We start from the raw sequence: 27,760 nt of genomic DNA on the forward strand, positions 1-27,760 counted from the left end.
TCTTTCCCCTGGTTATAACATGGAGATTATTCTTCTTCAAGGTGATGATGGGATGATCTGAACAAGTATGACGAGAGCATTCCATGAAATCTCCCAATAAGCTCTGGAAGAGATACACTCTCTTTGTGGTGGGTACAGCTGAATCCTTTCTGTTCTCTTCTTTCGCCAGGAAGATATGACTAGCTGAAGTGTTTGGTTCTATATATAGCTGGCTGATGTCAGCTGGATGCCAGTCTCTTTGGAGAGGGTCAGCCTCCTGTTTGTCTTTGTACTAGGTACCATGCAGACCCAACCAGAAGGATAGAAACCATCCAGGACCAGGCAGATCATCCCCATTCATAACAAACTCCAGAAACTTCACCAAAAGGGGTTGGGATTGCTTTTTTCTGAACAACAAAGCCTAACAATAGGGTAAGTGTATTGTTTCCTGAAATATTTTGACATTGTTTGTCCTACAATCTGTGGCATAGAAGACATTTAAGTAACATCTTATCTCAGGAATAAAATAAGATGTATATTTTTATCTAGTGGGGAATCCACTTTCTTTGCTTATTTAAAGATGCTTTAGTAAGCTCATCAACCTTTTTGCTGTCACTTTAAGCAGTTTGCCAGAATTTTTCCTATTTTTAAGACTGTAGATCAAGGGTTAACAAAAGACAGCATATGAAATAAATCACAGATTTGCAATTTTTTTTAAACATAGTGTGTGGAAATGAGAAGGCCCAGACCACTGGCACTGATCTTGCTACAGAATTTGTGTAGCCAAAGGACAGTATGTCACTCAGGACTTCTTATCCTTGCATCGGAGAACATGTCTCTGATCAGATGTTTGCAAGGAATGATTGCCAGTGTCTTTGGCATTGTTAAAAAGACAACTTAGAAATAGGTATGCTCACTAATTATTCTGAAGACAATGCTAGAAATAAAAGTCAACTGGATTCTGCACACTGGCTTAACAATGTAAAAATGTGGATTTTTTTTTTCAGTGAGGAAAACTCCACCAGACAATCACAATGTTATCACATTCTGCCATGGTCAAAGAGAGGAAACAACAAGCATCAGCCATTATGAAGGAAATCTACGGCAATGGTATAGAGCTAAAACCAGTTACTGTATGTCCTATGTTCCTTTAGCCCCTTCCTAACATTTCTTTTTAATCTTAGAGTTTAACTCTCTTACAGCTCTGTCTCTGGGTATTCTGCCATAAATAATCCAGTGGGGGTATCATGGTGCCTATAGTAACTAATCCTTTTGTAGTTGTCTCTTTTCATTTGAAAGCTATTTTCAGATGAACAACTGTTGTGAAGGAATGAAGTAATCTAACAGCTGATGTACATTCTGCTTGGATAGCCTTTCAGAATATTATTTGGGGCTAATATCATGACTGGATTCCATTTTACAAGACTATTCATATACGAAACATGATTATCTGTCTATATCTTTTTTCCTGTTTTCCATTTTTTTTAATATTCATTATAAACAATATTTGTATCATTATTCTCCTTCTTCCCCTCAAAGCTAGCTATTGGGATTAAGAAACTTATTAGCTCTTGTCATTTCTATCCAATACATAGTCACTGGCTGATCTTTTAAGCAACAATTCAACTTTTCTGTTGCCATTTTGAGGGAAATGGGGACTATGAAAATCTTAGCTTGATTTTCAGAAGTGGGTGCTTAAAATTATCCTCCTAACGTGAGACTTTCAAAAGTGCTTTGTGATTTAGGAGCACATGTCCCATTGACTTTCACTGGGACTGTGCTCCTAACTCAGATGCTTTTGAAAATGCCACCCATAGAACCTTATTTAGGTGCTTAAATAAGTGGCCTAAGTTTCAAAAGTGCTGAGCATCTAGCAGTCCCCCTTGAAGTCTGTGGAAGTTGTTTAATACTCAGCAATTTTGAAAATCAGGCCATTGGTTTAGATGCCTAACTATGAATTAACGACCTAACTTTAAATCTACTTATGAAACTCTGGGCTTTATTCTCCTGCTCACATGTATTGTGATAACTTAGATAACTAACTGACAAATGTGATTCCAAGGAAAGTAGGATCAAGCCCTTTGTATAGGTACAAAAAAGAATCTGCCCATGTAAGTGCCTGCCCATTCCTTTCACATTTTGTTGTAAATATACTGTTAGATTTTTTAAATGCAGTTTTATTAAACAGTTTAATATCTGAGTGACATTTGCAATATTTTTGTAGATGCCATTTCTGGATCCCATGTCTTTGTATTTAAAGACTATTTAAACCAAGCTGTACTGAAGCCAATTTAGGATTATTTAGATGTTCCAAATATGATATAATTGTCTCTGAAGTATCTTATTATTAGGTCTCTCATTTGTTAAAGCTGACTGCAGTGATCAGTTAAATCATCCAATGGATCATTTAGGCATTTGCTGTAGGGCACATCCAGTTTTAATTCAAAATTAGTTAATGGGTCACATTTTTAAATGTAGAGGCTTAAGAGCCATGCTCAAAAATGTGTGTGCCTACATTTGCATGTACAGTTCTTGCAATTATGAGTACAGATCATAACTTTATGCATGCAAAGGCATGTGTAAATACCCCCTTTGCAACTGTAGTCAAGGTAACTGCAACACTCAATTTACAACTGCTCACATTTTCACACACACCATTGGACCTCTCTTTTAAAAATTTGACTCTAGATTAGGCATAGGGAACTGGTGTGAGAAACAACTCAGCCTTCACCAGAAACTGAAACTGAATTGATTCCATATCTGGATTCAGACAATGTTGTTGGATCTGGGAAGCAGGACCCATGACAGGAGAAGGCCTGAATGGGGCTGAGGCAGAGTAGCAGGCAGCAGTGCAGCTCAAAACATTGGTGATTACCTGATTGCAAGTGAAAGTGGACGATCAAGGATTTAGGAGTGGGAGAAAAGCTGGAGTCTGTCAGTGGGGGGATCCTGGATTGACAATCCATCCTTCTCACTGAAGGTGCAAAGGAAGAATGGGCTAGGAGAAAGATCCTCTTTAGAAGGCCCTGAAGATTTTGGGGGAGTGGGCACAAAATGCTGCTGCATCTGAACCTAGTCAGCATTCATATAATTGAACTGAATCCAGGCTTTTTTTGAGGTTCAAAGCAGTTTAGTTAACTTATTTTACTCACTTCTGAATTTCTTGTTTTCAGCTGGGAATGTAAACTGAAAGACTAAAACACTATGAAAAGCTGCTCTCTTGGTGTCTTTGGCTCAGCCCAAACCTGGTCGTACTAGAAATCTTGTGAAGTCTTCTGTCATGAGATTTCCAACCTGATATCCAAACCACTGATGTTCAGACAAGCCTTGGAGAAGCAGTCAAACTATCAGATGTGTTTAACCTCTTGAGACTCACTGATCAATACTTTAAATCAATTAAAACTTCCTAATCCTGGACATTTTCTAGCCATCTGGAGAAATTTGGGTAGGAATGTGGATTTTAAATCCTCAAGATCCACAGGTTTGTTCTGACCCTTTAAAAAAGACAAAAAAGCTTGGATCTGGGATTTTGATTTGGCCTATCCTTTGTTCCCTAATTGCTGGACTGCAAACTTAACCTGAGCTTAAAATTGAGCTTTTTTCTTTTTGGTTTTCGCATCATTACCAGTAATAATGATTCTGCGATTGGAATTTAGCTAACCATTCAATTATATTGCTTGAGCCACACAAAAGAATCCCACTCATTCTCCCAAAGCTGCATTAGACTCTGTATTGTTAACAGGAGTGAAAAACAGTAAAAGTTTATTTTACTGAGTAAAGTAAATACTTATGGCTTGAAGCAGGTCTATTGCATAAAGAGGACTCATTTTTATTCAATCACTTTTCAATATCACTTTAAGATAAGTATAGAGACTCAAACTTTCTGTAAACAGATTCAAACCAGGAAATTTATAATTGCTGATTCAATACAAAGCCTGTTAGCTCTACATCACTGCTTCAAATCTGGGCCTGGTTGGCAGAGACTGAAAGTTGTTACTATCCACAAGTTCTTTAGTGGTTTGTGTGAAATCAGTTTGGGTTGTTATTCCCGTCCCTAGTGGGCAAGGTCCACATCAGAAAAAACACTACAAAAGTAGGAACTAATAGGCATGTTTTTGTTTTCTCAAGAGAGAGTCCAGGTATTAAATGGGTGAATGTAACAATCTCTCACCTTTTCTGGCCTCCACAGTTAGGAGTGGAGGTGGATTGGTAGAATGGTGGAGGAAGACTTGGACTATTCCTGCTTGGGACAAATCTGTTTTGTAGAGGGCTTTACTTTCTGGGACTGGCAAGCTTCATCTTTCACAAATGCTGATTTCACTGTAATAGGTTTAAATGAAAGTAGAAAATAAGTTCAAAATGTTTTTTAAGATAGGCTGAAGTCTAATTTACTTTTAAACTATGAGAAAATCCTTGGCTCATTCATTTTTTTAAAACTACGTGTATTTTTTTGTGAAGAAAGCCCTTGATATCTGTTAACCTTTAAATCTAGTTTCCAGTTCTATATAACATCATTATTGCATGCTTTGACAGTTACATATTTAACTACCTTTTGTGGAGGTTTATAGATTCTTATTTCTGATTATGTGACAAACATATATTATCTAATATTCATGATTAAAATGTATAATCTACAAGAAAATATTTAGAAGATTTTAAACTGGAGGATTAAAAGAGATTAGGGGTGTGGATGAGGGGGGAAATATATAAATCATATTTAAAATGAAAGCTGTTACGATTTTAAGGGGCAGGGAGGACTTGGCAGGAACAGAGAAAGAACTGAGGTTAAAAAGTTAAGATCAGGATTAAAGCATGGAGCTGCAGATTTAAGTATCAATTTATGAATGTTTAACTTTTGCATTTGGAGATGATCTTTTTTATCTTCCTCTAAACACCACCTTCTCTTGCTTCCCATCACCCTCATTGCACTGACACCATAGCAATCCCTATGCACATCATTAAAACAGGCAGCCGGTTAGATTTTAATTTTCAGAAGACTAGAGTAAAATCTCACGTTTACATTTCTGGGAAGCTGCCTAGATACACAACAAAACACACAATTGGTTACAAAGTATTTGGATCCTAGCTGAATTAACATAAATGAGAGCTCTGCACACAGATCGAGGACAGTATGTGTCTGAGAGAATAGCGGGGCCCAAAATATTTAACATTCAGTATAGAGCAGATGATTGACAGAGGTTCAGGTGTGGCTGAACTGAATTCTCTCCACCCTATTCCCACAAACTTTCAATGTGGGCCAAGTTCTAGGCAGTGGAGCAAAACATATGTAAAAGGAGCTTTGCTTTACATGAAAATATTGGTAGACTAAGAGGTGAAATTGTCAACTCCAACCAGCCAGGATGTCTGCTGAGATATGCCCCAGATTCAAACACCTCTGACTTTTGGATGTGGGGGAGTTCAAAATGAAGTTCTGAATCAAAATTTTGTGGCTTTAGCCCATACCTAGTGCATACTATATCATGATGCCTATAAATCACCACTATCTGGCATTGTTTAGGCAGTGGGCAAGCTGAGACATCACCTTTCATGCTGAACTCTCTTAGTTTTATTGTTCTCTCTTAAATAACAGGAGGCTATCAGGGTTCTTGCGCATGTTATTTTTAATGCAGAAGTGCATTCTCCTGTTCCTGGCATTATCCATAGCTGGCTTGATCCTGCTCCAGTTGAAGTCAACTGCAAAAATTTGGATGACATCAGTAGGAGCAGAACTGAGCCATCCCAGATGCAAGTCCAGTGCCTGCAAACTTCTCTCTGTGTGAATTAAAGGGAAATTCAAAATCGCAGCAGCCTGGGATAAGTATTTAATGTGCCTGTGTCATTTAGAAGAGATGTATATTTGCCAGAATATCAAGAATTCATGTTGTTTAGGTTTTCTAAGCTTCCAGTAGATATTACACAATGTATTAAAAATGAGAAACTATAGAAACTCTGAAAATAAATATTAACATCTCCATTTTTTTTTCAGTTCTTATTTAATACCAGATGTTACTGTTGCTACCAACTGCTCCCTTATTGTAATCTGTAATGCAAAGTTAAGTTTTGCTCTTTGGTGTGGATACCCTGGAAGAAATTAAATAGTTTCCAACATGTAATTTGATTTCAGTTCATTTTACTATATTGCATACATTTACACACTAACTGAAGCCTGAAAATTCTGTAGTGCATAAAAATATTTAAAGAATTAGGGCTTATATCAAACACATACCAAAATGTCATCTTGAATAAGCAGAGCAAAGATTCATATTGGAGCCTCAGTTTTGCATAGCATGATGTTACTTCATATCTTGTCCTGAAGCTTATAAACACCCACAGAGACTAATGCCTTGTCGACAATGGGAAGTTTCTGTGCAGTAAAGCAGCTTTCTGCGGTGTAACTCCCCAGGTGTACACACTGCCAAGCCACTTAGTGCGCAGAAACTGTGCAGTGGCAGCGCTGTAAAAAAACCACCCTGCCAAGAGGCGTAGAGCTTTCTGCGCCAGGGCTAGAGTGCTCAGTGCCAGTGTAGACACCCTGGTCAATTACAGCGCTGCAATTGGCCTCTAGGAGGTGTCCCACAATGCCTGTTCTCGCCTCTCTGGTCATCGGTTTGAACTCTACTGCCTTACCCTCAGGCAGGGCCGGTTCCAGCATTTTTGCCGCCCCAAGTGGCGAAGAAAAAAAAAAGAAAGAAAAACCCAATTGAGCTGCCGCTGAAGTGTCGCCGAAGGGGAAGAGAGGGAGTGAAGGACCCGCCGCCAAATTGCCACCGGAGACCCAAACGTGCTGCCCCAATAATGGCCGGAGTGCCACCCCTTTCTATTGGCTGCCCCAGGCACCTGCTTCCTTCGCTGGTGCCTGGAGCCGGCCCTGCCCTCAGGTGACCAACCGTGAGCCCCATCCCTTAAATTCCTTGGGAATTTTGAAAGTCCCCTTCCTGTTTGCTCGGTGATGCATGCAGTGATCTCAGCACATCTTTCCAGGTGACCATGCCTGCTCCACACACCAGGCGATCCCCCGCTTGGAGCAATGCCGAGCTGCTAGACTTCATCAGCATTTGGGGAGAGGAGGCTGTCCAGTCCCAGCTGCGCTCCAGTTGTAGGAATTATACCTATGGACAGATTTCACAATGAATGACAGAAAGGGGCCATGAGTGGGACACACTGCAGTGCAAGGTCAAAGTGAAGGAGCTGCGGAACTCCTACCACAAGGCACGGGAAGCAAACCACTGCTCCAGTACTGCGCCCACGAGCTGCCGGTTCTACAAAGAGCTGGACACGATACTCGGTGGTGATCCCACCCCCACTGCGAAGGCCACTGTGGATATTTTGGTGGCTCGCATGCCAGTCGAGAGTGGACCGAGCCAGGAGGAGGGAATCTTGGACGAGGATGTAGAGAGGGAGAGAGACCCAGAGGCAGAGGATGACTTGGAGGTCAGAGATGCATGCAGCCAGGAGCTCTTCTCTACCCCAGAGAAGGCTAGCCAGTCACAGGGGTCAGAGCTTGGCAAAGCGCAAACAGGAGAGGAGGCCCATGGTAAGTGGATTTGATTTTGGGAATTGCTGAAGTGAGTTTTTTGGGTTAGGAGGGTTGCAGAAAGCAGGCTTGTGTCTCTATGATGTGCATACCACCACATGCCTAGTCTGAGTGGCGGAACAGGCTGCTGATTGACTCCCTCACTTCACGGGAATCTGCCTCAGAGATCTCCAGGAAACTCTCATAGAGATACTGGGCAATCCGCTGCTGCAGGTTCTTTGGCAGAGCTGCTTTGTTTCTTGCCCCATCAACGGTAACTTTCCTATGCCACTCTGCCATCATGGGAAGGAGGAGCGGGACCACTGCTGCACACAGGCGAGCCACATAAGGGCCAGGGTGGAAGTCGCAGTCTTGGAGAAGACTCTCCCTTGATTCCCTGCTCATCCTCAGCAATGAGATATCTTCCATTATGATCACATCCTATGGAAAATGTGGGGACAGGAATGATTATCAGGCCCCTCCTACAGTGCTGGCTCTCTCCAAGAGCCATGTGCTCAGTGTACAGTATGGTCCTGGAACACTGATTTCCCCTGCCCCTGTGGTTGCTCACCATTTTGGGGGTCCTGTGGCTCATGTGTGCTTGCCTGGGGTCAGCCAGTTATTGACAGGTATGTGAATAGTGGCTGTGTTTTAAATCACTGAATCAGTGGTCTGTGTGTTGCAAACAATACTGCTTCTGTCAAATGTTGCATTTTGGTTTCACAGACCTGACCTTGGGAGCCCAGCCTCCCTCTTTGTTATCACTGGTTGAAAGGCTGCGCAGAATTAGAAAGAAGAACTAAAGAGGACTTTCTGTCATGATGCACTCCACAGCTGAAAAACAAGAACTGAAGGAATGGCGGGACAGCGAGAAGAGGGACCAAAGCGAGACTGCGGTGTGCCAGAACGAAGCCATGGAATGGCTCTTAAACGTTATGGAGTGCCAAGCAGACACACTCCAGATGCTACTAGGACTGCAAACCAAGCAGCTCCACACCCGCCCTCCCCTGCAGCCACTGTTGCAAAACTCTTTGACATGTGCCTCCCCAGACACCGCCAACACATACTTATCAACCTCCTGGCTCCAGTCTGTACCTGGTGCATTCCACTCCTGCCCCGTCACACAGTCCAGCCCTGCGGACTCCAGATACCCACTGCACTCAACACCTGTCCCTTTGCAGTTTAGCCCTGCTGAAGAACAGTACCTGCTGCACTGTACTCCAAAGGACAAGGTTGCATATGGTACCTGGACATACACAAATCTTTAACCATCCCGGGACCCCAGCTCCTCCTGGGACCTTTCCTTTCCCCAGCCCCCACAGTGCTGATGTGTTTATTTGTTTGTCTCTCTCCTCCGGTTGTTGTTTTTTAATAAAATAATTGTTTTGGTTTGAAAGCAATCTTTATTCCATTAATTGAAAGCAAACAGAGTCCTGCGAAGCAGCAGGCAATTTTCTTAAACCTTCACAGTGCGTCGTCTGCACCAATCACAATTACCTCCTAGCATTACAAGCACTGCACTCCCCAGCATAGCAACAAATATTAGTGGCTTTCAGATGCCTCAAGGTATCCCTGATCCTTATGCCCCGCACTGCGCCCCTCTAATAGCCCTGGTCTCTGGTTGTTCAAATTCAGCCTCCAGGCGCTGAGCCTCAGCAGTCCAGCCCTGAGTGAAGCTTTCACCCTTCTCTTCACAAATATTATGGTGTGTACAGGATGTCTTTTGGAGCAGGATGCGATTAATGGCCATGCACACTTCCATCAACACGAGTCCAGCGGTCGACTTTCCTACTCCAAACTGGTTAGCGACTGATCGGTAGCAGTCTGGAGTAGCCAGCTTCCACAGTGTACTCGCCACGCACTTCTCCAATGACCAGGCAGCTCTCATTCTCATGTCCTTGCGCCGGAGGGCTGGGGCGAACTCATCACACAGTCCCATGAATGTGGCTTTTCTCATCCGAAAGTTCTGCAGCCACTGCTTGTCATCCCAGACATGCATGATGATGTGACCACCACTCAGTGCTTGTTTCCTGAGCCCAGAAACAGCATTCCACTGTGGTCAGCACCTCTGTGAATGCCACAAGCAATCTCATGTCGTAGCTACTATGCGTGGTGAGATCAATGTCAAACTGCTCTTGCCTTTGTACTTTAAGGAATAACTCCACTGCCACTCATGATGTGTTAGTGAGAGCGAGCAGCATATTGGTCAACAGTGCGGGATCCATTCCTGCAGACCGAAGAGGCAGAGCGTGCAGTACACAAACCATTGAAAGATGGTGCCAAATGCGGACAGAAGCACAGTGATTGCTGGGATGCAAAGCAATGCATCACGGGGCATTGGGACAGGACCCAGGATGCCCCACGACCCCCTCCGCCTTCCCGCAACTCTTAGCGGCAGAAGAGGAAGAGATGCTCTCTGGGATAGCAGCTCAGAGCACACCGCTCCGAATACCGATGCAAGTGCCGGAAATGTGAACACGCTATTGTGCAGGCAGCAGAGAGTATGAACACACAACAGCGGTTTCCCTTCAGCACTCTCTGAGCTGCGATGTAACTGCCAGCAATGTAACTCTGCCAGTGTAGACATACCCTAGTTCTATTATTAAAATGATGAGCTTGGGTAATTGTAAATGACAAAGTAGGAGAAGTTGCTTAACAATATTATTTTTACTGGATGATATAATTACAGCCACATGTGACAAAGGCTACTTTCCAAACTCTGGCAGAAAAACAAAATAGTTTGCTAAGCATTGACATTATCATGGTGTAAAGAGTAAGCAAGGGCTTTAAAACTGAGGGCACCAGATGACAGAGTTCTTCCAATCAGTGTCAGCATACTCAGCGCCATTAGTATCCCAACTTCCAGAACTTCTCCATAAGACTGACAATGAAGTTTATGCCATACAGTCTTACTCTTCCCCCTCCACCACCACCCATGCATGCATATTCATTATCAAAGTGCCCCAGGGTTACAATGTAAAGCCAAGGAAATGATCTTTTTCCCAAGCAGGGACCTAAGTAACACTGACAGCAGTAATTAGATTTCCAGCATTTGTTAATCTTTTGAAAAGAGATGCTTGTAAATTTCCTATTAATGAGAATTGTTAAACAATTGCAGCATGGAAAAAATAGATAATCATTCTGCAGGAATCTTGTAAAAGTTGTTATAAGCATATTTTAATTCATTGTTATGTCTTTCATTTTCATAAACTGGACTTTTATTCTGAAATTCTCTAAATAAAACTATTAAGTAGTGGCTCCCAGCTAATACAAACCTCTGTTACAGTAGGTAGCTAGCCTTAAATTTCTAAAAAATCTGAATGTGAGTGAATCATTGAGACAAAAACTATTGCAAGCAATCAGAAATAGGAAGATATGTGTAAAATAGGCTGAGTTCTTTCTCTTTCCAGTCCGGGATATATATTGATTTATGAAGGGTCCAGGACTGAGGTCAAAGGGAGTTTTGGCACTGACTTCAGTGAAAGTAGGATTTTACTGATCACTAAGAAATTATATTGTAAGATACCAAGGGCCTGATTTTCAGAAGAGCTGAGCACCTACAATTCTAACTGAAATCAACAGGCGCTGTGGGTGCTCAGCACCTTTGTAAATCAGGCTCTCAGTGCAGTGGTTTAGACGTTCATTCCAGGCTACGGTATACTTCATAACTCCCTGAAAAAATTAGTGATTTCACTAATATAGCATGAAGCATGAGGATGTTACTGGGGAACTGGGTTGCATTTCTTGTTGGCCCACAGATATAGGGAATATAATAATAAGCATTATTTAGCAAAAAGCAGCATTTAAGGAAAGCAGAGAAGAATATTCCATAAGGCGTATGCTTGTCTGTCGTGTTACAGAGTCAGATGGCCTAGACCTTGGAAAGAAAATCAGCATCCCCAGAGACATCATGGTGGAGGAATTATCAGTACTCAGCAACAGAGGTGCAAGGCTATTCAAGATGCGTCAAAGGAGATCTGACAAGTACACCTATGAAAACTATCATTATTTAGCAAATAAGCAAAGGAATGTGAGTATTTTGTATTACAAGTTTCTAAATACAGTACAATGAGACCGGTGTGGGGTTAACTATGATTTGCATGGTACTGATTGCAAGAATTATCCATAGCTTTAGGAAAAGATTTGAATTGAACCATGACCTGGAACAAGGCCAGTGTGAAACATAAAGTGAGCTGTATCATTTTGAGGTCTTCTAGACAAACCAAAAAAGGCTCAGATCTGGGTGCTGCTTTTAGGTCCCACAGAATGGGACAACAAGGTTCCAGGGCCTCAGGTTGAAAGTATTCACATCCAAATATGACTCAGGTCAGTAGTGACCAAAAGTCATTACCATGTGGCAGCTGATTGGTGATTTAGGATGATGTAAGGATTACTTTGTTAATAACAGCTGAGGGCTTTGAAGATGCAAAGTTTTATATAAACAGCAAGTATTAATATTATTATTGTTATTATTACTATTAAAATAGGTTGGTGATCTTATTCCAGTTCCTAGTCAGTAACATCACCTGTGCAATTGGCACTAATAGTCTTCCTTGCTGGCACTCTTAGGAAAGGAGTAAGGAATTAAATGGGCCATGGGGACAAAACTGCCCCTTGAGCTGGCCCTTAAGGAATACGGTTGAGGCACATTTGTGGGATAGTAGGAATTGCTGACTGGGAATCAGATGCTTCTATATTCTAATACTAGTTTTGACACTCATTCCTTCTGGGGCCTGGGGTAATATACCTAACCTCTCCGCCTCGTTTTCTACATTTATAGAAATAGTGATAATTACATTTACAGATTCACCTAGTTCTCAGGTGTGTTGTGAAGTTTAATTAGTTAGGGCTCTCTCCTGCAAGGTTCTGAGCATTTCAGTCCCAGTCTAGCAAAACAATTAAACACAGGCTTAACTGTAAGTGAGTGAGTAACCCCACTGACTTCAATGCTGGTTCAGGCCCTTAATGCACTACAGTCCGCATTTCAATTCCATGCATACTTCCCCACTGATTTCAGTTATGAAAGCATGTGACTGAGGAGCACAATTTGTCCCAGCATCTTTAAACTGCTTCAAAGATGAAGAGAGCTGTATAGGTATATATATTATTAATTAACCTAGAAAACAATTATTGCTAGATAGCAATTCCCATCCCCCAACAGTTTTTAAAACCTTCAAAGATGTTTCAAATGGTGGTGCTAATGCTTTTGGGTCCAGTCCAACTGCTAGTGAATCAAAACTTCCATTTACTTCAATGGGAGTTGGATCAGATTCTTCATTTGGGGCAAGAAAACATATATATATATAAGGTATTGATGTGAGGTAGTATAACATTTTTATTGGCATGAGTATGGGATGAGCAGCACATTACTCAGGACTGGCAAAACACCAGGTGTTAAGGAAAACTATATATTGCATCACAGCATTGGGTATTTTGCTCTGAAAAAGCTATTTTAGCAACTCTTTTACAATTGTAAACATGTAGGGAGGGTTGGGTACTATACTGAAGCCAGGTTGGCTAAGTTACTATGAACTGGTCTCAGAAAAAAAATGCAATAAAATAACAGTATCATCTGCTGGATTCCTGGAAGCTTTTGATCCAGTTCATGAGGAAGAGCTTTGGGTAGCAGACCAGTAGTAGAGCCTTCCCTATTCCCCGCTGCCCATACTAATCAGAATGCTGAGGGAGTCCATGGCAATCAGATAGTATAAGATTATATTCATAAACAGGGGTTGAAATCCTCAAGATCACACCTGAACTCTCCAATATCTTGCCTTGTTACCTATTCAAGGAAGAAATCTTAGCTCTGTGATCTGTTATCGTTCAGAAGCCCCTGCCTTTTCAGCTCAATAAATGGACTTTGCTCATAGATGAGACTCTGTCCCAATATCCTGTCATAGATAAAAAGATAGATTTTATATTCATTTTTTGTGATGAGTAGAAGGAAAACAGCTGGTGACTGGAGCTTCCAGATTTTCATTCACTCAGTCGAAATTAAAATGAGGACTAGGGCCAAGTTTTGATGTTGAGAAGTGCTGATTTTCAAAGATACTGAGTGCTCAGCACCCCTGAAAATCAGGCCATTTATTTAGGTCTTAAATGTAGATATAGGGTGGGATTTTCAAGGACACTCAGCATTGGCCTAGATGCTCCCACTAACGTCAATAGGAGCAAAGTTATCTGAACGGTTAGCTGAGCACTTTTAGAAATCCCACCCTAAAGTGTTCACCTTTAGGCACCCAAGTTTGAACATTTTGACCGTATGGTTTAATATTTATTTAAGCTGAAAAATCTGAGGGCTAGAGTAAGTTAGCATGGCTCCATTGAAATGAATGATTTACACTACCTGAGCATGTGGGCCTGAGATTTTGAAAGCTGGTGGGCCAGATTCACCAATACAATCTGGCTGATTTGCACTGCCCTGGTAATGCAAAGCAGCCATAAAACTGATTGAATTGGCCAATTCCTGAGGAAATATGCTGATGACACTCCCCCCTCCTTCCCCCGCAGCTGCATGTTAACTGATTATGCAATAGATAATAGAAGCCATGCAGCCAAAGTTAAGTCTGATACTAGCACTATAACTCACATGGGATTTCTGCAGTCAGTTCCTTGTTCAGTTCCCTCTTTGGTATTCTCCACAATGTAAGCTGAGCCATTCATATTCACACAGACCCTAGGGAAGGGAGAGAATGATGCCTTTTTAGTTTCTACTGACCTCCCTTAAGTGCCTGTTTGGTCAGCACTTGTGTGGCCTTGATCTACTCTGTGCCTTACACTGGAATGGATGATTTTGCCTGCTATGATTAAAATGATCTTTCCAATATACTTTAGGAGCATTCTAAAATGTACTGACCTGATCAAAAATATTTCCTTTGTTTCAAGTTAAAAAAAAAAGTATTTGTTTGTTTTTTCTATCTCAAGGAAATCCTACTCCAACACACTCTATATTTAAGTCCCCTTTAGACTGTCTCATTGCTAAAATAAGTTACTGACTGTTTTTTTTACAAGCCTCTGATTCTGTATTTAAAGAAACAATGATTAAGGCTTTGGATGTTTCCTTAGAACCAATGACCTGATGGGAGGTGGGGATAACTCCAGCCTATTAAAAATCTCCAAGAAGTCGCCTGCACTAAGATTGTTGTGACTACTGTAAAACAAGAAAAAACAATCCCACAAAGGTGTATAGACTTTTTGTGTGGCTGATGCATTTTCAATTGGTATACAAAAAGCATTTACAGAGAATCAATGGCTTTTATATTAACCCACCAGATTGCTTGAATCCTAGAATAGGAAGGATCTAGGATCAGTCTAGGGCAGTATTTCTCATCCAGTGGGGTCCTGAACTGTGGGGCAGGGGAGGTGTCATGAAAGACAATTGTGGGATGGGAGTCCTAAGGCATTGCCATTTTTATTGCAATCTAAACCAAAGAAAATCTTCTTCCCCCACTCCCCATACACACTTACCTTTCCAGATCTGGTATTCTCTATCAGCCTCTTGAAACACAGACACACCTAAATTATATAGGCTTATCATTGTTATCATTAATACATTTTTTGCTCTTACTTTTATAGTACATGTGGGGGGGTTCACAAACATTTTTGTCTTTGAACATGGGGTCACCAACATGAAAATGCTGAGATACACTGATCTAGTAGATCGGGTCTTGGACTAGGTGATGGGTTCAGTTCTCAGCTCAACACAGACTTCCTGAGTGACCTTGGGCAAGTCGCTTACTATATCCCCAACTCAGTTTTCCATCTGTAATATGAGGATACTACTTCCCTACTTCAGAGAATCATATAACATCTCTTGATATGCATGTGCTATCAATGGTATTTGTTTCTATTCTAATGCAGCGTAGTGAACCTATGCAGAGTGTTAAAATGGAAACTAGCAGTGCCGAAGTTGGCCATCAGCACGCACCAATGACACCTCCTAATACACCTGACCCACGGAGCCCACCAAATCCTGAAAACATTGCACCAGGTAAAGTACAAACTATTGTAATTTGTGCACATACTGAGTACTCAGCTATTTCACAGCACAGAAAACAGCAGAGCATTTTGTTACATGATCATTAATGGGATATTTATTAGGGATCAGCAAATTGATTCAAATGAAGTTAGAAGTACTGTAAAGAATGTATATGAATCTTCATTTGAAATGCAAATCAGAGTAGTTAACTTGCTTCAGTGTGGTTTATAAAAATCTTCACATACCTCTATTGTCTAGTTTCACACCCAAGTGGAAATACATAGATACATTGAGAGAGGCTATTCTCATGATATCTGTGAGCTAATTAATGCCATGAAACACTAGAAATCCCAGGAGACATTTAGGCCAAAGTATATTTGATAAGTTTGAATAAACATCTGGGGCCAGATCATCAGATCCTAAATCTGCATAACCCCATTGATCTGATCCTATCAATCTTAATTGTCTATCTGCACTAAAATTTTCAGCCATCTGAGCTTCAGCATCACTAATTTTATTACAGCTTCTAAATGTGAATCTGAAGTCACTGCAGGTTCTGATTGAGCCCTTTATGTGGGAATAGCTGAGAGGAGAATTTGTCTCTCTGGATGCAGTGATATTTTTCTATTTTAAAGACCTTGCTTGCAAGGATCCTGTTTTCTTTATTTAAAGCCCTGAGCTACATGGAAGCCTAAAGACTAGAGCTGGCCAAATTATTTGTGACAATATATGAATATATGAATAGTGAATATAGCTCTTTTTCCTGGTTCTGAATTATCCATAAGCAGGCAGAGGTTTTTACAAAGTCATTCTTTGTTCAGCATTGTTCAGTGCATGCATGTTTTGTGTAGACTTTTTCCAGCCAGTATCAACTGGATCAATGCCACTCTATCAGTGATTGCTAAAAGTACTAAGAGCTTTAGTACACTGTGTATCCATAAGCCCAATACAATGTGAATGGGTGCAATCTCTATTTCCAAAGTTGAGGTGTGATCTTTGAGCTCATTGTCTGCAGAAAATATTTGTCTGAACTCTGATTTTTTTCTGATTTGGAAACAAAACAGTGTTTTTTATGCTGAAATGAAGCAATAGAATTAATTTAGAGAATTAGAAACCTATCAAGGTAAAAAGTTAGGAATAATTGTCCCTCTTCTTCCAACAAATAATTTTGACTCAGATCTTAGGACAACCCCTTGCTGTTTTTAATACTCTCAACTATGGTATATAGTAAGGGCTTGATTCTGCCACCCTTACGCCTGTTGTGTAGCACCTAATTATGGAAGTAATCCCACTAAAGTCAATGGAACTACTTATGTAGTAAGGTACTGATCGAAAGGAGTAAGGATGAAGGAATCTATCCCTCATTGGTGAGGTTGAGAATGGGTCTGATTCTTCACTTGCTTGCATGGTGCAAGACAATGGAGAACCAGGGATACTGGATGGTTTTTCAAAAGTGCCTAAGGGATTAGGAGCATAGGTAGGGCTGGTTCCAGGCACCAGCGAAAGAAGCAGGTGCCTGGGGCGGCTAATAGAAAGGGGCAGCAGTCCGTCTGTTGTGGGGCGGCACATCTGGGTCTGCAGTGGCAATTCGGCGGCGGGTCCTTCAGTGCCTCGCTTCCTCTTTGGCAGCAGCTCAATTGCTCCGCTCAATCGGGCTTTTCTTTTTCTTTTCTTTTTTTCTTCGCAGCTTGGGGCGGCAAAAAAGCTGGAGCCAGCCCTGAGCACAGGTCCCACTGAAAGGCAATTGGACTTGTGCTCCTAACTCTTTTTAGTGCTTTTTAAAAGCCTACCCAAAGACTAGTCTACAGGCAGAATTGAATTATTTTAACTAAAGGTTTGATTTTAAACTCATTTAGGTAAGCCAGTGCAAGAGGCTATGTGGACACTGGTACTTTGGTTTAAACCAGCTTAAATAAACAAGAAACAGGTTTAAGATAAACCAAAATAAACCACCCTTAAACCTAAATAAGCATCTACACAGCCTTTTGCACTGGTTTAACTAAAGTGGTACAAATCCCCTATGTTTGCTTCCCACTTCTATGTAGTCTTGGACAAGTAACTTAACCCTCTCTTTTATTCAGCTTACCCTTCTATAAAATGGATATATAATAATTCTTATCTACTACATAGGACTGTAGTGAGCATTAATTAATATGTGTAACTACATAGGACTGTAGTGAGCATTAATTAATATGTGTAATTGCCTCTTTAGATACCTGGGTGAAAAGTGCTATAAAATGCAATGCATGATTATAATTATTTATCCTTGATTTATTTCCATGAAGGATATTCTGGACCACTGAAGGAAATTCCTCCTGAGAGGTTCAACACTACTTCTGTGCCAAAATATTATCAGTCCCCCTGGCTAGAAGCCATCAGCAATGACCCAGAGCTGTTGGAGGCTTTATACCCTAGACTGTTTAAGCCTGAAGCAAAGCCAGAGCTGCCTGACTACAGGAGCTTTAACAGGTAATTTAGGAAGGAAGATGAATTTTACCGGACGGTAGAAATACATATGTGAAGTGGAATTTTTTTTTAACCAAACTATATGGAAAAAAACTGGTTCATACATGCACACACACATGTGCACACGCACACACAAAGACTTTAAAGGGGAAAGCACAATTAGTCTAAATCTAAATAATGGATTCTAAAATAAGCTCTAGCATAAACAACACAAGAGGAAGGTCATAGTAAAAGACTAAGAAATAATTAAAGAAGAAAAAGTAAGAGAAGAACACAATATCCAATGAAATTAGGAATTTGATGCATTTCTAGCAAAGGTGCTAGAACTAGGGATGCTGGTTTGAAGTGATTTCCATCATATACAGGGTTTACAGTTTGGTTCAATGGCTTTCAACACCCCTACTATACAACTTGTTCCAGTGCGCCTGACTTGATGGAATAAATAGGACACAGCAAGGGCATGATCCAAAGCGTATTAGATCTTTCCAATGACTTCAATGGGCACTGGATCAGTCCCCAAGTGAGCACTATGCAAAGGAGAGTTCTGGTTAGAGTTTGGTTCATAAGCACTATAATAGGAACCATCAATTTTTGTTTCTTTTTGTTACAATCCACAATCAACAGATTTGTATTTTAGGGTCTGATCCAGCAAAGAGCTGAGAGCCCTCAACTCTCACCTGCTGCCCTTAAAAGCCTGGAGAAGCTGAGAGCATTCAGCCCTCACTGGAGCTGGTCCATCACCTGAAGCAACAGACCCTCCATTATGTTTAACGGGCCATTGCAATCTCTGGTAACATCTTAAACTAAGAGATTTCAGTTCTAAATCTGCAAAATAGGGTCACAAAAATAAAAACTAGGCACCAAAAACAAGGTACTGAGTGTGGAGCCAGCAGGGAGCTGAATGAGAAGTTATTTACACGGTAGTTGGCGTACTGTGGTTTTCATTGGAACCTCTTGTTATGTTGACATTGGTTGGAACTTGGAACTATTTTTGGGAGCTTTAAAAAACATCCAGACTGTGCCTCCCACTTTTATTCATATTGTGCACAATATCTTCTTTTATTAAAGTCACAAACTTTTTTTTTAAATGGCTCCTGTTTAGCTCCCGCTGACTAAGCCAAACCAAAAAACTGGCCAAAAAAATAAAAACAAACAAACAAACCAACCCAGCTGTGTGGCAATCTACTTCCATAGAAAATGGGAAATAGTGGGAATGTAAATCTGTAGGAAATTGTCAAGACCAACATCTACATTCAGGAGCATGGAGGTACGCAGGTGGACCTAAATTATGGGGGTGAGGAGGAGAAATACAGCTATCACATCATGGCACTGCATAGTCTCCCCTAAATCTGCTTCACAGCAATTATGTGTATCACCAGATGAACAAGTAGTTGTAGCTATTGACCTGGAGGAAGAGCTGGGAAACAATGTGCCATGTTCCCCTGAGAAAATGACATGAAAGATACTGACTGGAGAGCTTATGTGACCACAACAGCTATCATGGGAACAATAGCAGCACAGTTTAGCTACTATGGTTACTAGCACTACAGAAAACCTGATAGACACTTATAGATAGCAATTGAGTCAGATACATGCTGCCATTGCTGGTAAAGGGAAGAACCTGGGGCTGCACTGAAGCAGAATTGCTATAAACATAGGGTCTGAGATCTGGCTGATATTCAGATTTTCAGCCTCCTCAGGGAGATTAGGTTTTGTCCACTGCCCATTTCTCATCGCTACCAGTCTTGTTTTTCCATGAGGATGACGTGGTGTAACTGCATCTTTTGGGAGTACATATTCCTCTTTTGTGCATTTGTACATGGGAAGGGTCAATATCATCCCTACTAACTGTTATAACAAATTGAAACCTGCTACTGAAATTCATGTTTTGGTCTTATTTTGGTCCAGAAAGTTTTAAAAATGGAACTGGTAAATTCAAAATACAAGGCAGAATGATGTAATCCTTCATATTGTAAATAAAAACATACCCTGCCCCATCTGGAAAAAAGCACCAAACTATGTCAGGCCTAAATTGGCTGTTTGATGTGTACAATACCTTTATATTTATGACCTCTAGTCACTATTAATGCAGAAAGTGTCTAGCTAATTAGTTTCTTTCATTACAATCCTGGAAACATGCAATTGATAAAATACTGAACAGATGAGTTGTGATGTCATAATGACGTCACTGTGTTAGCTAGTATCAGTCAGGATTTTCAGTCCCACTGTGTCACTCCAGGAAGAATCACTTTCAGGATTTGGTAATTCCAAGTACAGTGCAACACACAGGTTCATTCACTATTAATCAACAGAAGGAGAGAAGAAGTGGGATTGATGGCATGCTTGGCATGGAACTCCAAAGATAGTGTTCAGATTGTTCTTAGTACACTCAGCTATATTTGTTAAAATGACATTCTTTGATTTTAGAGACCAAATTTAGGATCCTTTCAAATCTGCTTGCTCAAGCACCACTACTAATGAAATCAATGGGACTTCACTAGGAGTTTTTCCTGACTAAGAAATGAGTTAGGTTTGTTGAATAAGACTCAGACAAGGATGACTTTAAATCAGGACTATTTTAGAGGTGTATGGAAGCTAGAAAAAGCTTCAGAACTTTTTTTGTGCGGAAATGTATCATTTACCCTTTCCAGCAATACAGGGCTGAATCTTGACCACATATCAATGGGAGTTTAACAATTGATTCTAATGGAAGCAGGATCAGATCTCAGGAATTAATAGAGCTAATGGTCTGACTTGGGGTTGGGTTTACACAACAGGAGCCTGGCAGCATTTGTAAGTCCACCAAGGAGGAGGCTGTGGCAGCAAAAAGGAACTGAAGTCGCGTCCCTGCTAAGGGCTTATAGATAACCAATGCAGTCTAAAATATATGTGGTATGGAGTAGAGCGCATGGTCAGGGTGACCAGAATACACAGGCTCAGAGAATACCTTGCGCAGACTCTGCTGGTAAGGAACCTGTGGAGCTCCTGGTGAAAATTAGAGGTGCCCTACTCTAATGGAAACTCTATAGGAAATGGCAAAACCAATTGCTTTCCTTTAGAGATGAGTTTCCCGGGGGACACAAGGAGAATTAACTGGCACAAAGGTAAGAATGTCAGCCTGGAAGAATCTATCCAAGAATCGGTATGGAAAAGCCAGTGTGAATTACTTTTGCTAATTAGTTTATAATAGGAAATTAACTTAACCCCTTCTTTCCACTCTCTTTCCAGTGGGGAAAAATGTCAAAAATAGAATTATAGGTGACAAATAAAGCACTGCAGCATGCCTGCATCTGACAACAAGCAGGTTTGACTGGTTCTTCCTCTCCAACTAGATCAGTCCTTGCTCAGGCCTCTCCCTTCCCAATCTATTGCTTCCAAAACACTAAGGAATCCAGTCCATCTGGCTAGTGCTTTGCTTGATTGATTTACAAACGCTGGATCTGATCCTGTAAAATGCTAAGTGTCTCCTGCTAAGTGTTGAGTGCCCTCAACTTGCAGGAGGCAGGCACTGTCTTAGCACAGTCTAGCAGGCAGTCCGTCTCCTAAAGAGCTTGTCTAAATAGACAAGAAAGACATAGGACAGGGGAAAGTGTATAACACACAAGCAGACAGCAGTGAACATACTGTTAGTGCGAAGATTTATTTATTTTTTATGACTGGGTTTAGTTAGGAGGGAAATGGTTAAACTAAAAGTAAAGTAAAAGGAGGGGGGACACTGAAGGGAATGAGGTGAGGGGGAGGGGCACAGGGACTGGAAGAAGAAGTTAAGAGGGAATGAAGCTGAGGTGAAGAGATTGTGAGGGAGAGGAAGGAGAGGGTTGGAACAAACAGCCAATTGGCACATGCAATAAAAAGTCCAGTGGAAATTGTAGAAAAGTCTCTAGAATGTCCAAAGGGTCCTGCTTTGGCTGCTTCTTCAGATGGTCCTACCCAGTGGTGTCTCTGCATGGTTCCAATTCTCTCTGCAGTTTTTCCCCAAGGCATCCTGGTGGGTGAGGGGACATCACCTGAGTCCTACTTTCTCCAGAGTGTGTGGGTGTGTCAAGGGCAGGTCTCCACTGCACAGCTCTAAGCAGAACGTTTAGGAAATGTTATTCACATTTTTAAAGAACTCCGGGCAAATGCAGAATTTTTTTTTATTATTATTTTATTATATGACTATAGCAGCTAAACCAGGATAGTTAACAACTTTCTCTCTCAATCTGTTAACCTTCAAAAATTTCAAATAAAAATTCTCTCCTTTATAGGGACAATTTAATAATGATTTTAAAAATGAGGAAAAAAATAATGTGCACATATAGAGCAGGGGCTAAAAAATACATGTATGTGCCATGATATTTTTAAATCATGCATCAGCATTTTAGGAATATGCAAAGTGAATATTAAACCACTCCCTAGACTTCCTGCTGCCATTGCCTGAGACCAGCATTTTTTCTCCTATATTGTGCAATGACTATTCGGAATTTTTTAGGCACTGGTTTTGGGTTACAGACAATGAATCAGAACTCAGACTATTTGCTTAATTTCCAAACAGTGCAGGGTATTACAGCACCTTGTCGTCATACAAGTTATTGCTCACAGGAAAATGTACTGATGTCATGAAGGACAAATTAACATTTATTAGCTGATTACTGCACTCTCTTTCATGCAGATCATCATGTATTTCTGCATAGCACACAGGTATGTGTAAATGAATAATCCAGGGAGGCCACCTTTAGTATAGCAGTTATTCATTTTTTGTAAGTTCAAAAGATATTTAGTGAATTTTCATAAAACACACAAATTTGAATGTGTTATCTATACCTATGTGCTCTACGTAGAGACAGAATTATAAACGGAAGCAATTATTTCATAATATAAAATATTATAATAATAATATCGAAGCACAAACACAAAATTAACATTGATTATCCTTTTGTTAACTTACAAATCCATAAACATTAAAGATTACATGAACACTACCCGGAGAATATATATCTTAATTAGAGCAGCAATTAAAATGATCGTTATTTTCCAATAACATGTAGGTCACTGCACTCACTCTGTACTGATTATAAAGTAATTATTTTTAATCAGTAAGGTACAGTACAGAATTTGTCATGTGTAACGTGGAAGAAAATTTCCAAGCTTGCTTAGATAGTCACTGTGTGTGAAGAGTGGCTGCTGTTACAAAATCTGGTCCTTTATGTATCAAAAGATGTAGTTTTGGAGCCTGATCCAAAAACCATCCTCCATTCCCATGGAGTCTGGGTGATCAGAACCTTTCACAAGGCATTTACCACCTTGCCAGGATCAATTTTGGAACCAGAGCTGGCTCTTCTTGGGATGATGTGAAAATGAGATAGAGTCAGAAAAGGCTAAAATAGGGAAAGAACAAGTTAAAAATTACTTGGACAAATCAGAGGTGTTCAATTCACCAGGGCCTGATGAAATGCATCCTAGAATACTCAAGGAGCTGACTGAGGAGATATCTGAGCCATTAGCGATTATCTTTGAAAAGTCATGGAAGACAGGAGAGATTCCAGAAGACTGGAAAAGGGCAAATATAGTGCCAATCTATAAAAAGGGAAATAAGGACAACCCAGGGAATTACAGACCAGTCAGCTTAACTTCTGTCCCCGGAAAGATAATGGAGCAAATAATTAAGCAATTTGCAAACATCTAGAAGATAATAAAGTGATAAGTGACAGTCAGCATGGATTTGTCAGAAACAACTTATGTCAAATCAACCTGATAGCTTTCTTTGACAGGGTAACAAGCCTTGTGGATGGGGGAAAGCGGTAGACGTGGTATATCTTGACTTTAGTAAAGCTTTTGATACTCTCACTTGACTTTCTCATAAACAAACTAGGGAAACGCAACCTCGATGGAGCTACTATAAGGTGGGTGCAAAACTGGTTGGAAAACTCTTCCCAGAGACTAGTTATCAGTGGTTCACAGTCATGCTGGAAGGGCATAACGAGTGGGGTCCCACAGGGATCAGTTCTGGGTTCGGTTCTGTTCAATATCTTCATCAATGATTTAGATAATGGCACACTAAGTACACTTATAAAGTTTGTGGATGATACCAAGCTGGGAGGGGTTGTAAGTGCTTTGGAAGATAGGATTAAAATTCAAAATGAACTGGACAAACTGGAGAAATGGTCTGAAGTAAATAGAATGAAATTCAATAAGGACAAATGCAAAGTACTCAATTTAGGAAGAAACAACCAGTTGCACATGTATAAAATGGGAAATGATGCCTAGGAAGGAGTACTGTGGAAAGGGAATCGGGGGGTCATAGTGGACCACAAGCTAAATATGAGTCAACGGTGTAAAGCTGTTGCAAAAAAAGTGAACATTCTTCTGGGATGTATTAGGAGGAGTGTTGTAAGCAAGACACAAGAAGTAATTCTTCCACTCTACTCCGTGCTGATTAGGCCTCAACAGGAATATTGTGTCCAGTTCTGGGTGCCATATTTCAGGAAGGATGTGGACAAATTGGAAGAAGTCCAGAGAAGAGCAACAAAAATGATTAAAGGTCTAGAAAACATGACCTACGAGGCAAGATTGAAAAAATTGGGTTTGTTAGTCTGGAAAAGAGAAGACTGGGGGGGACATGATAACAGTTTTCAAGTATGTAAAAGGTTGTTACAAGGAGGAAGAAGAAAAATTGTTCTTCTTAAACTCTGAGGATAGGACAAGAACCAATGGGCTTAAATTGTTTAGGTTGGACATTAGGAAAAATTTCCTAACTGTCAGGGTGGTTAAACACTGGAATAAATTGCCTAGGGAGGTTGTGGAATCTCCATCATTGGAGATTTTTAAGAGCAGGTTAGACAAACATGCCAGGAATGGTCTAGATAATATTTAGTCCTGCCTTGAGTGCAGGAGTTTGGACTAGATGACCTCTTGAGGTCCCTTCCAGTTCTATGATTCTATAATTCTATGTACCTAACTGCAAAATTTCAGTGAGCAATCTCTATGCACCACATAGAGTAGTCTAGTCGATAGTAGATACTTCCCTTTGATTTTTTTTGTTGAATCTTGTGGTTTGCTTATCTGGTAGTATAGTATAGTATAGTATACCATGTATAACTTGCTAACATTCCAGTAAAATCTTCAATTGTTCTCTTTTGGTTTCTGCTGGTGTTCAATTATTTGTTTTGGTCTGCACTGGAGGACCAGTAGCCCCAGGAACTCTAGACCAATGGATTCATCGCTCTGTATCAAACCCAGAAAACCAAGTGGGCCAACTGAAAGCTCTCAGTTTTCAGCTGGAATTCACTTGGGTGTGCCACTACTTATGTGGTTTTGTGGCAACCAAGAATCAAGGTCCAGTTAACAAATCTTAATTGCTTCTTTACTGGCCATAATCTAGATATATTCCAGAAAAACTATTTGATTGACTAACAGGTATGTCCACATTTGGTACAATTTATTTCTGTTTGGTTAGGTTTGTTTATACATGGGCGTTCTGGAACAGCTAAGGGAAAACTCTCAGCCCAGAAGTCTGCAAGTACAAAAGAATCACAAATTGTATGTGGAAATACTGTTGTTTTAAAATATTTGCAAATTCATTTAACTGTGTATGCTTGCTAAGTGTTTCTTATCTTTCCATTTGTCAAGCTAATCACCTCAGGACCATTTACCTTTAAATAACATTAAAAATACTGGCAGCAGATATTGGGCTAGATTCGGCCTGGGTTTCTGCAAACCTCTACCAAAAGAAACTCAGGCAGGGCTCTTGAGGCACAAAGTCTTCTTCAGAGAGTAGGTTTCAATTACAACATTGTTTTTCACCAATTTAACTAAGCCTGTTTCTAAACCAATTTAGTTAAATCAATACAACACTTGTGAGTAGATAGGGTCGTACATTGTTAATCCACTGACTTCAACTTCATTACCTTTGATTTATAGTGGTGTGAGATCAGAATCAGGCCCTTACTGCTTTAATTCACCTTCTTGAGGTCTGTAATGCACATAAGACAATAGAACCTGGTCCTTAATATGTCTAGAAGACAATATGTTCTGACTCTCAAAATAGGAGGGGAAGAGGCTGGAGCATATAGCAGATGTATCATTCGCAAAATACCTTCAGTGACTAAATCATCAATCATCAGGCACTCACTTTAAGTGCTTATTGTTCAATAATTTTTCCATCCAAATATTGAGTAACTATGACTATGAGAGAGGCTGAGAATAAACATGTATGTAAAGAAAAATTGTAAAGGAACAAAAGAGGGGCATTGAAGAGAATTTGCCAGAAAAATAATCAACATATGGCTTTTCCAAAAGTTTTCCAAGAGATCTCAGAAAGCTAGGAATCATATTACTGTACTGAAAAAATGTCATAACAAATCAAACCAAATCAAAACAAAAAAACAGATTATTCTTTTTCAGCTCTTGGGGCAAAAGAAAAATGGGTATTGTTAAAATCACATTTCACTTTTATTTCCCCCCCACCATCTTTACAGAGTTGCCACTCCATTTGGTGGTTTTGAGAGAGCATCAAAGCTGGTTAAATTCAAGGTACCAGATTTTAATCTACTGCTGCTAAATGATCCCAGGTTCATGATCCTCGCTAATCCTCTTTCTACCAGGAGGTCCTTCAACAGGACTCCTAAGGGATGGACGTCAGAGAATATTCCCATAGTGTTCATCCAGCCTTCGGATTCCAACACTGTTCCAGAAACGGATGACCTGTGAAAAGGAAGCTGTTGTTTTATATTTGATACAAAATGCTGAAAGCTGACCATAAAAATCAGTGTGTTATTATTTTGACTTTTAATAGATGCTCCTTGCAACAACCTCCATTGGTAGCTGGAGTCTAATAACTTCTGATACAGTATCCCTTTTCATGAGTTTAATTTCATCTAGAAATCTAATATAAATAAAATAATTTGGCAACTATTCATTGACACATTTTTGACTTTTGTCTGTCTATACCTTTTATTTTTTTCACTTTTATTCTTTAATGAAAACTTAATGTTGTTTCAGACCTTTGCATTGCCACATTAAGAGCAGTTGTGATAAGGAAGAAATGACTCTGACATCATGGCAGTCTATTCTGGTCCTAGCAGATCCTCTCGATACCATGTCAGATTTGTTCAATATACTGTCAGTACTGCCTGCTTATTCTGGGATTTGGAAATGAAGCTTGGGCTCCAATCTTGCTCCCTGTGAGGTTAAAGCTCTTCAGTGAGAGCAGGCTTATCACTTATGTTTTTGCTGATTCTTGTATCACCACCAATAGTAAGTTTAGCTAGACAAATGTAGAAAGTATATAGTAGATATAGTTATAAGAAAGAGAGACTACAGAATGAAATGGTGAGGTACAAAGGTTATACCTACATGAGTTTGAGGTTGTTCTGTTATTCACAACTGCAAAGACATGAATGAGTGAAAGTACTTATGCCAAACGAGTATTAATAAAATGAGATAGGTCTTTATATCAAATGAATATCCTGCTTGAGAAATCCTTCTCTAGCCCTTCCATAGCCATAATGTATATTTGCATAAGTCGTTTTTCTTTTCTGTCCAGGTTACAGAGTAGAATTGGGGTTTACTACAGTGTGTAAGAATTTTCTTGCATGTTGTACAGTGGTAAGCCCCGATGTATTAGGAAAATGAAGGATTGGGCTGAACAGAAGCTGATATGATTCAGATACACACACGCAGCAGATAAACTAAATAAAAAGGTGCCATTTTTAATGTCTTTTTTCAGATTAGAACTTCATTTTTAATAAGAGGCAAAACCAATTTAATAACTGATTTTTCATTAATTTTATCTTTTGTTTGAGAAGGATACAACATTTGCATGTTATATTTTTAAATACACAATA

The 27,760-nt window shown here is 40.2% G+C and overlaps 1 protein-coding gene across 2 annotated transcripts; it reads left to right on the top strand.

Annotated features, from left to right (window-relative positions):
- Nucleotides 1–247: 247 nt before the first annotated feature.
- Nucleotides 248–26,842, top strand: MYOZ2 (myozenin 2). 2 transcript variants are annotated; one of them, XM_054030072.1, is made up of 6 exons: nucleotides 248–411; nucleotides 987–1,089; nucleotides 11,353–11,522; nucleotides 15,353–15,482; nucleotides 17,756–17,939; nucleotides 26,393–26,842. In XM_054030072.1, the coding sequence occupies exons 2-6, from the start codon at nucleotides 1,014–1,016 to the stop codon at nucleotides 26,622–26,624; spliced, it is 792 nt and encodes a 263-aa protein (XP_053886047.1). In that variant the 5' UTR covers nucleotides 248–411; nucleotides 987–1,013; the 3' UTR covers nucleotides 26,625–26,842. The 2 variants fall into 2 exon arrangements, with proteins under 2 accessions (XP_053886047.1, XP_053886048.1); XM_054030073.1 differs by lacking the exon at nucleotides 248–411 and having other exon boundaries at nucleotides 1,023–1,112.
- The last annotated feature ends 918 nt before the right edge of the window (nucleotides 26,843–27,760 follow it).

This window comes from Malaclemys terrapin, chromosome 5, assembly GCF_027887155.1.
Source record: "Malaclemys terrapin pileata isolate rMalTer1 chromosome 5, rMalTer1.hap1, whole genome shotgun sequence".
Classification (NCBI taxonomy): domain Eukaryota; kingdom Metazoa; phylum Chordata; order Testudines; family Emydidae; genus Malaclemys; species Malaclemys terrapin.

Coding starts and splice junctions, on each gene's coding strand:
- MYOZ2 (XM_054030072.1), top strand. CDS start 1,014: ATGTTATCACATTCTGCCATGGTCAAAGAGAGGAAACAACAAGCATCA. Junction 11,523..15,352: donor TAGCAAATAAGCAAAGGAAT/GTGAGTATTTTG, acceptor ATTCTAATGCAG/CGTAGTGAACCTATGCAGAG. Junction 15,483..17,755: donor TCCTGAAAACATTGCACCAG/GTAAAGTACAAA, acceptor ATTTCCATGAAG/GATATTCTGGACCACTGAAG.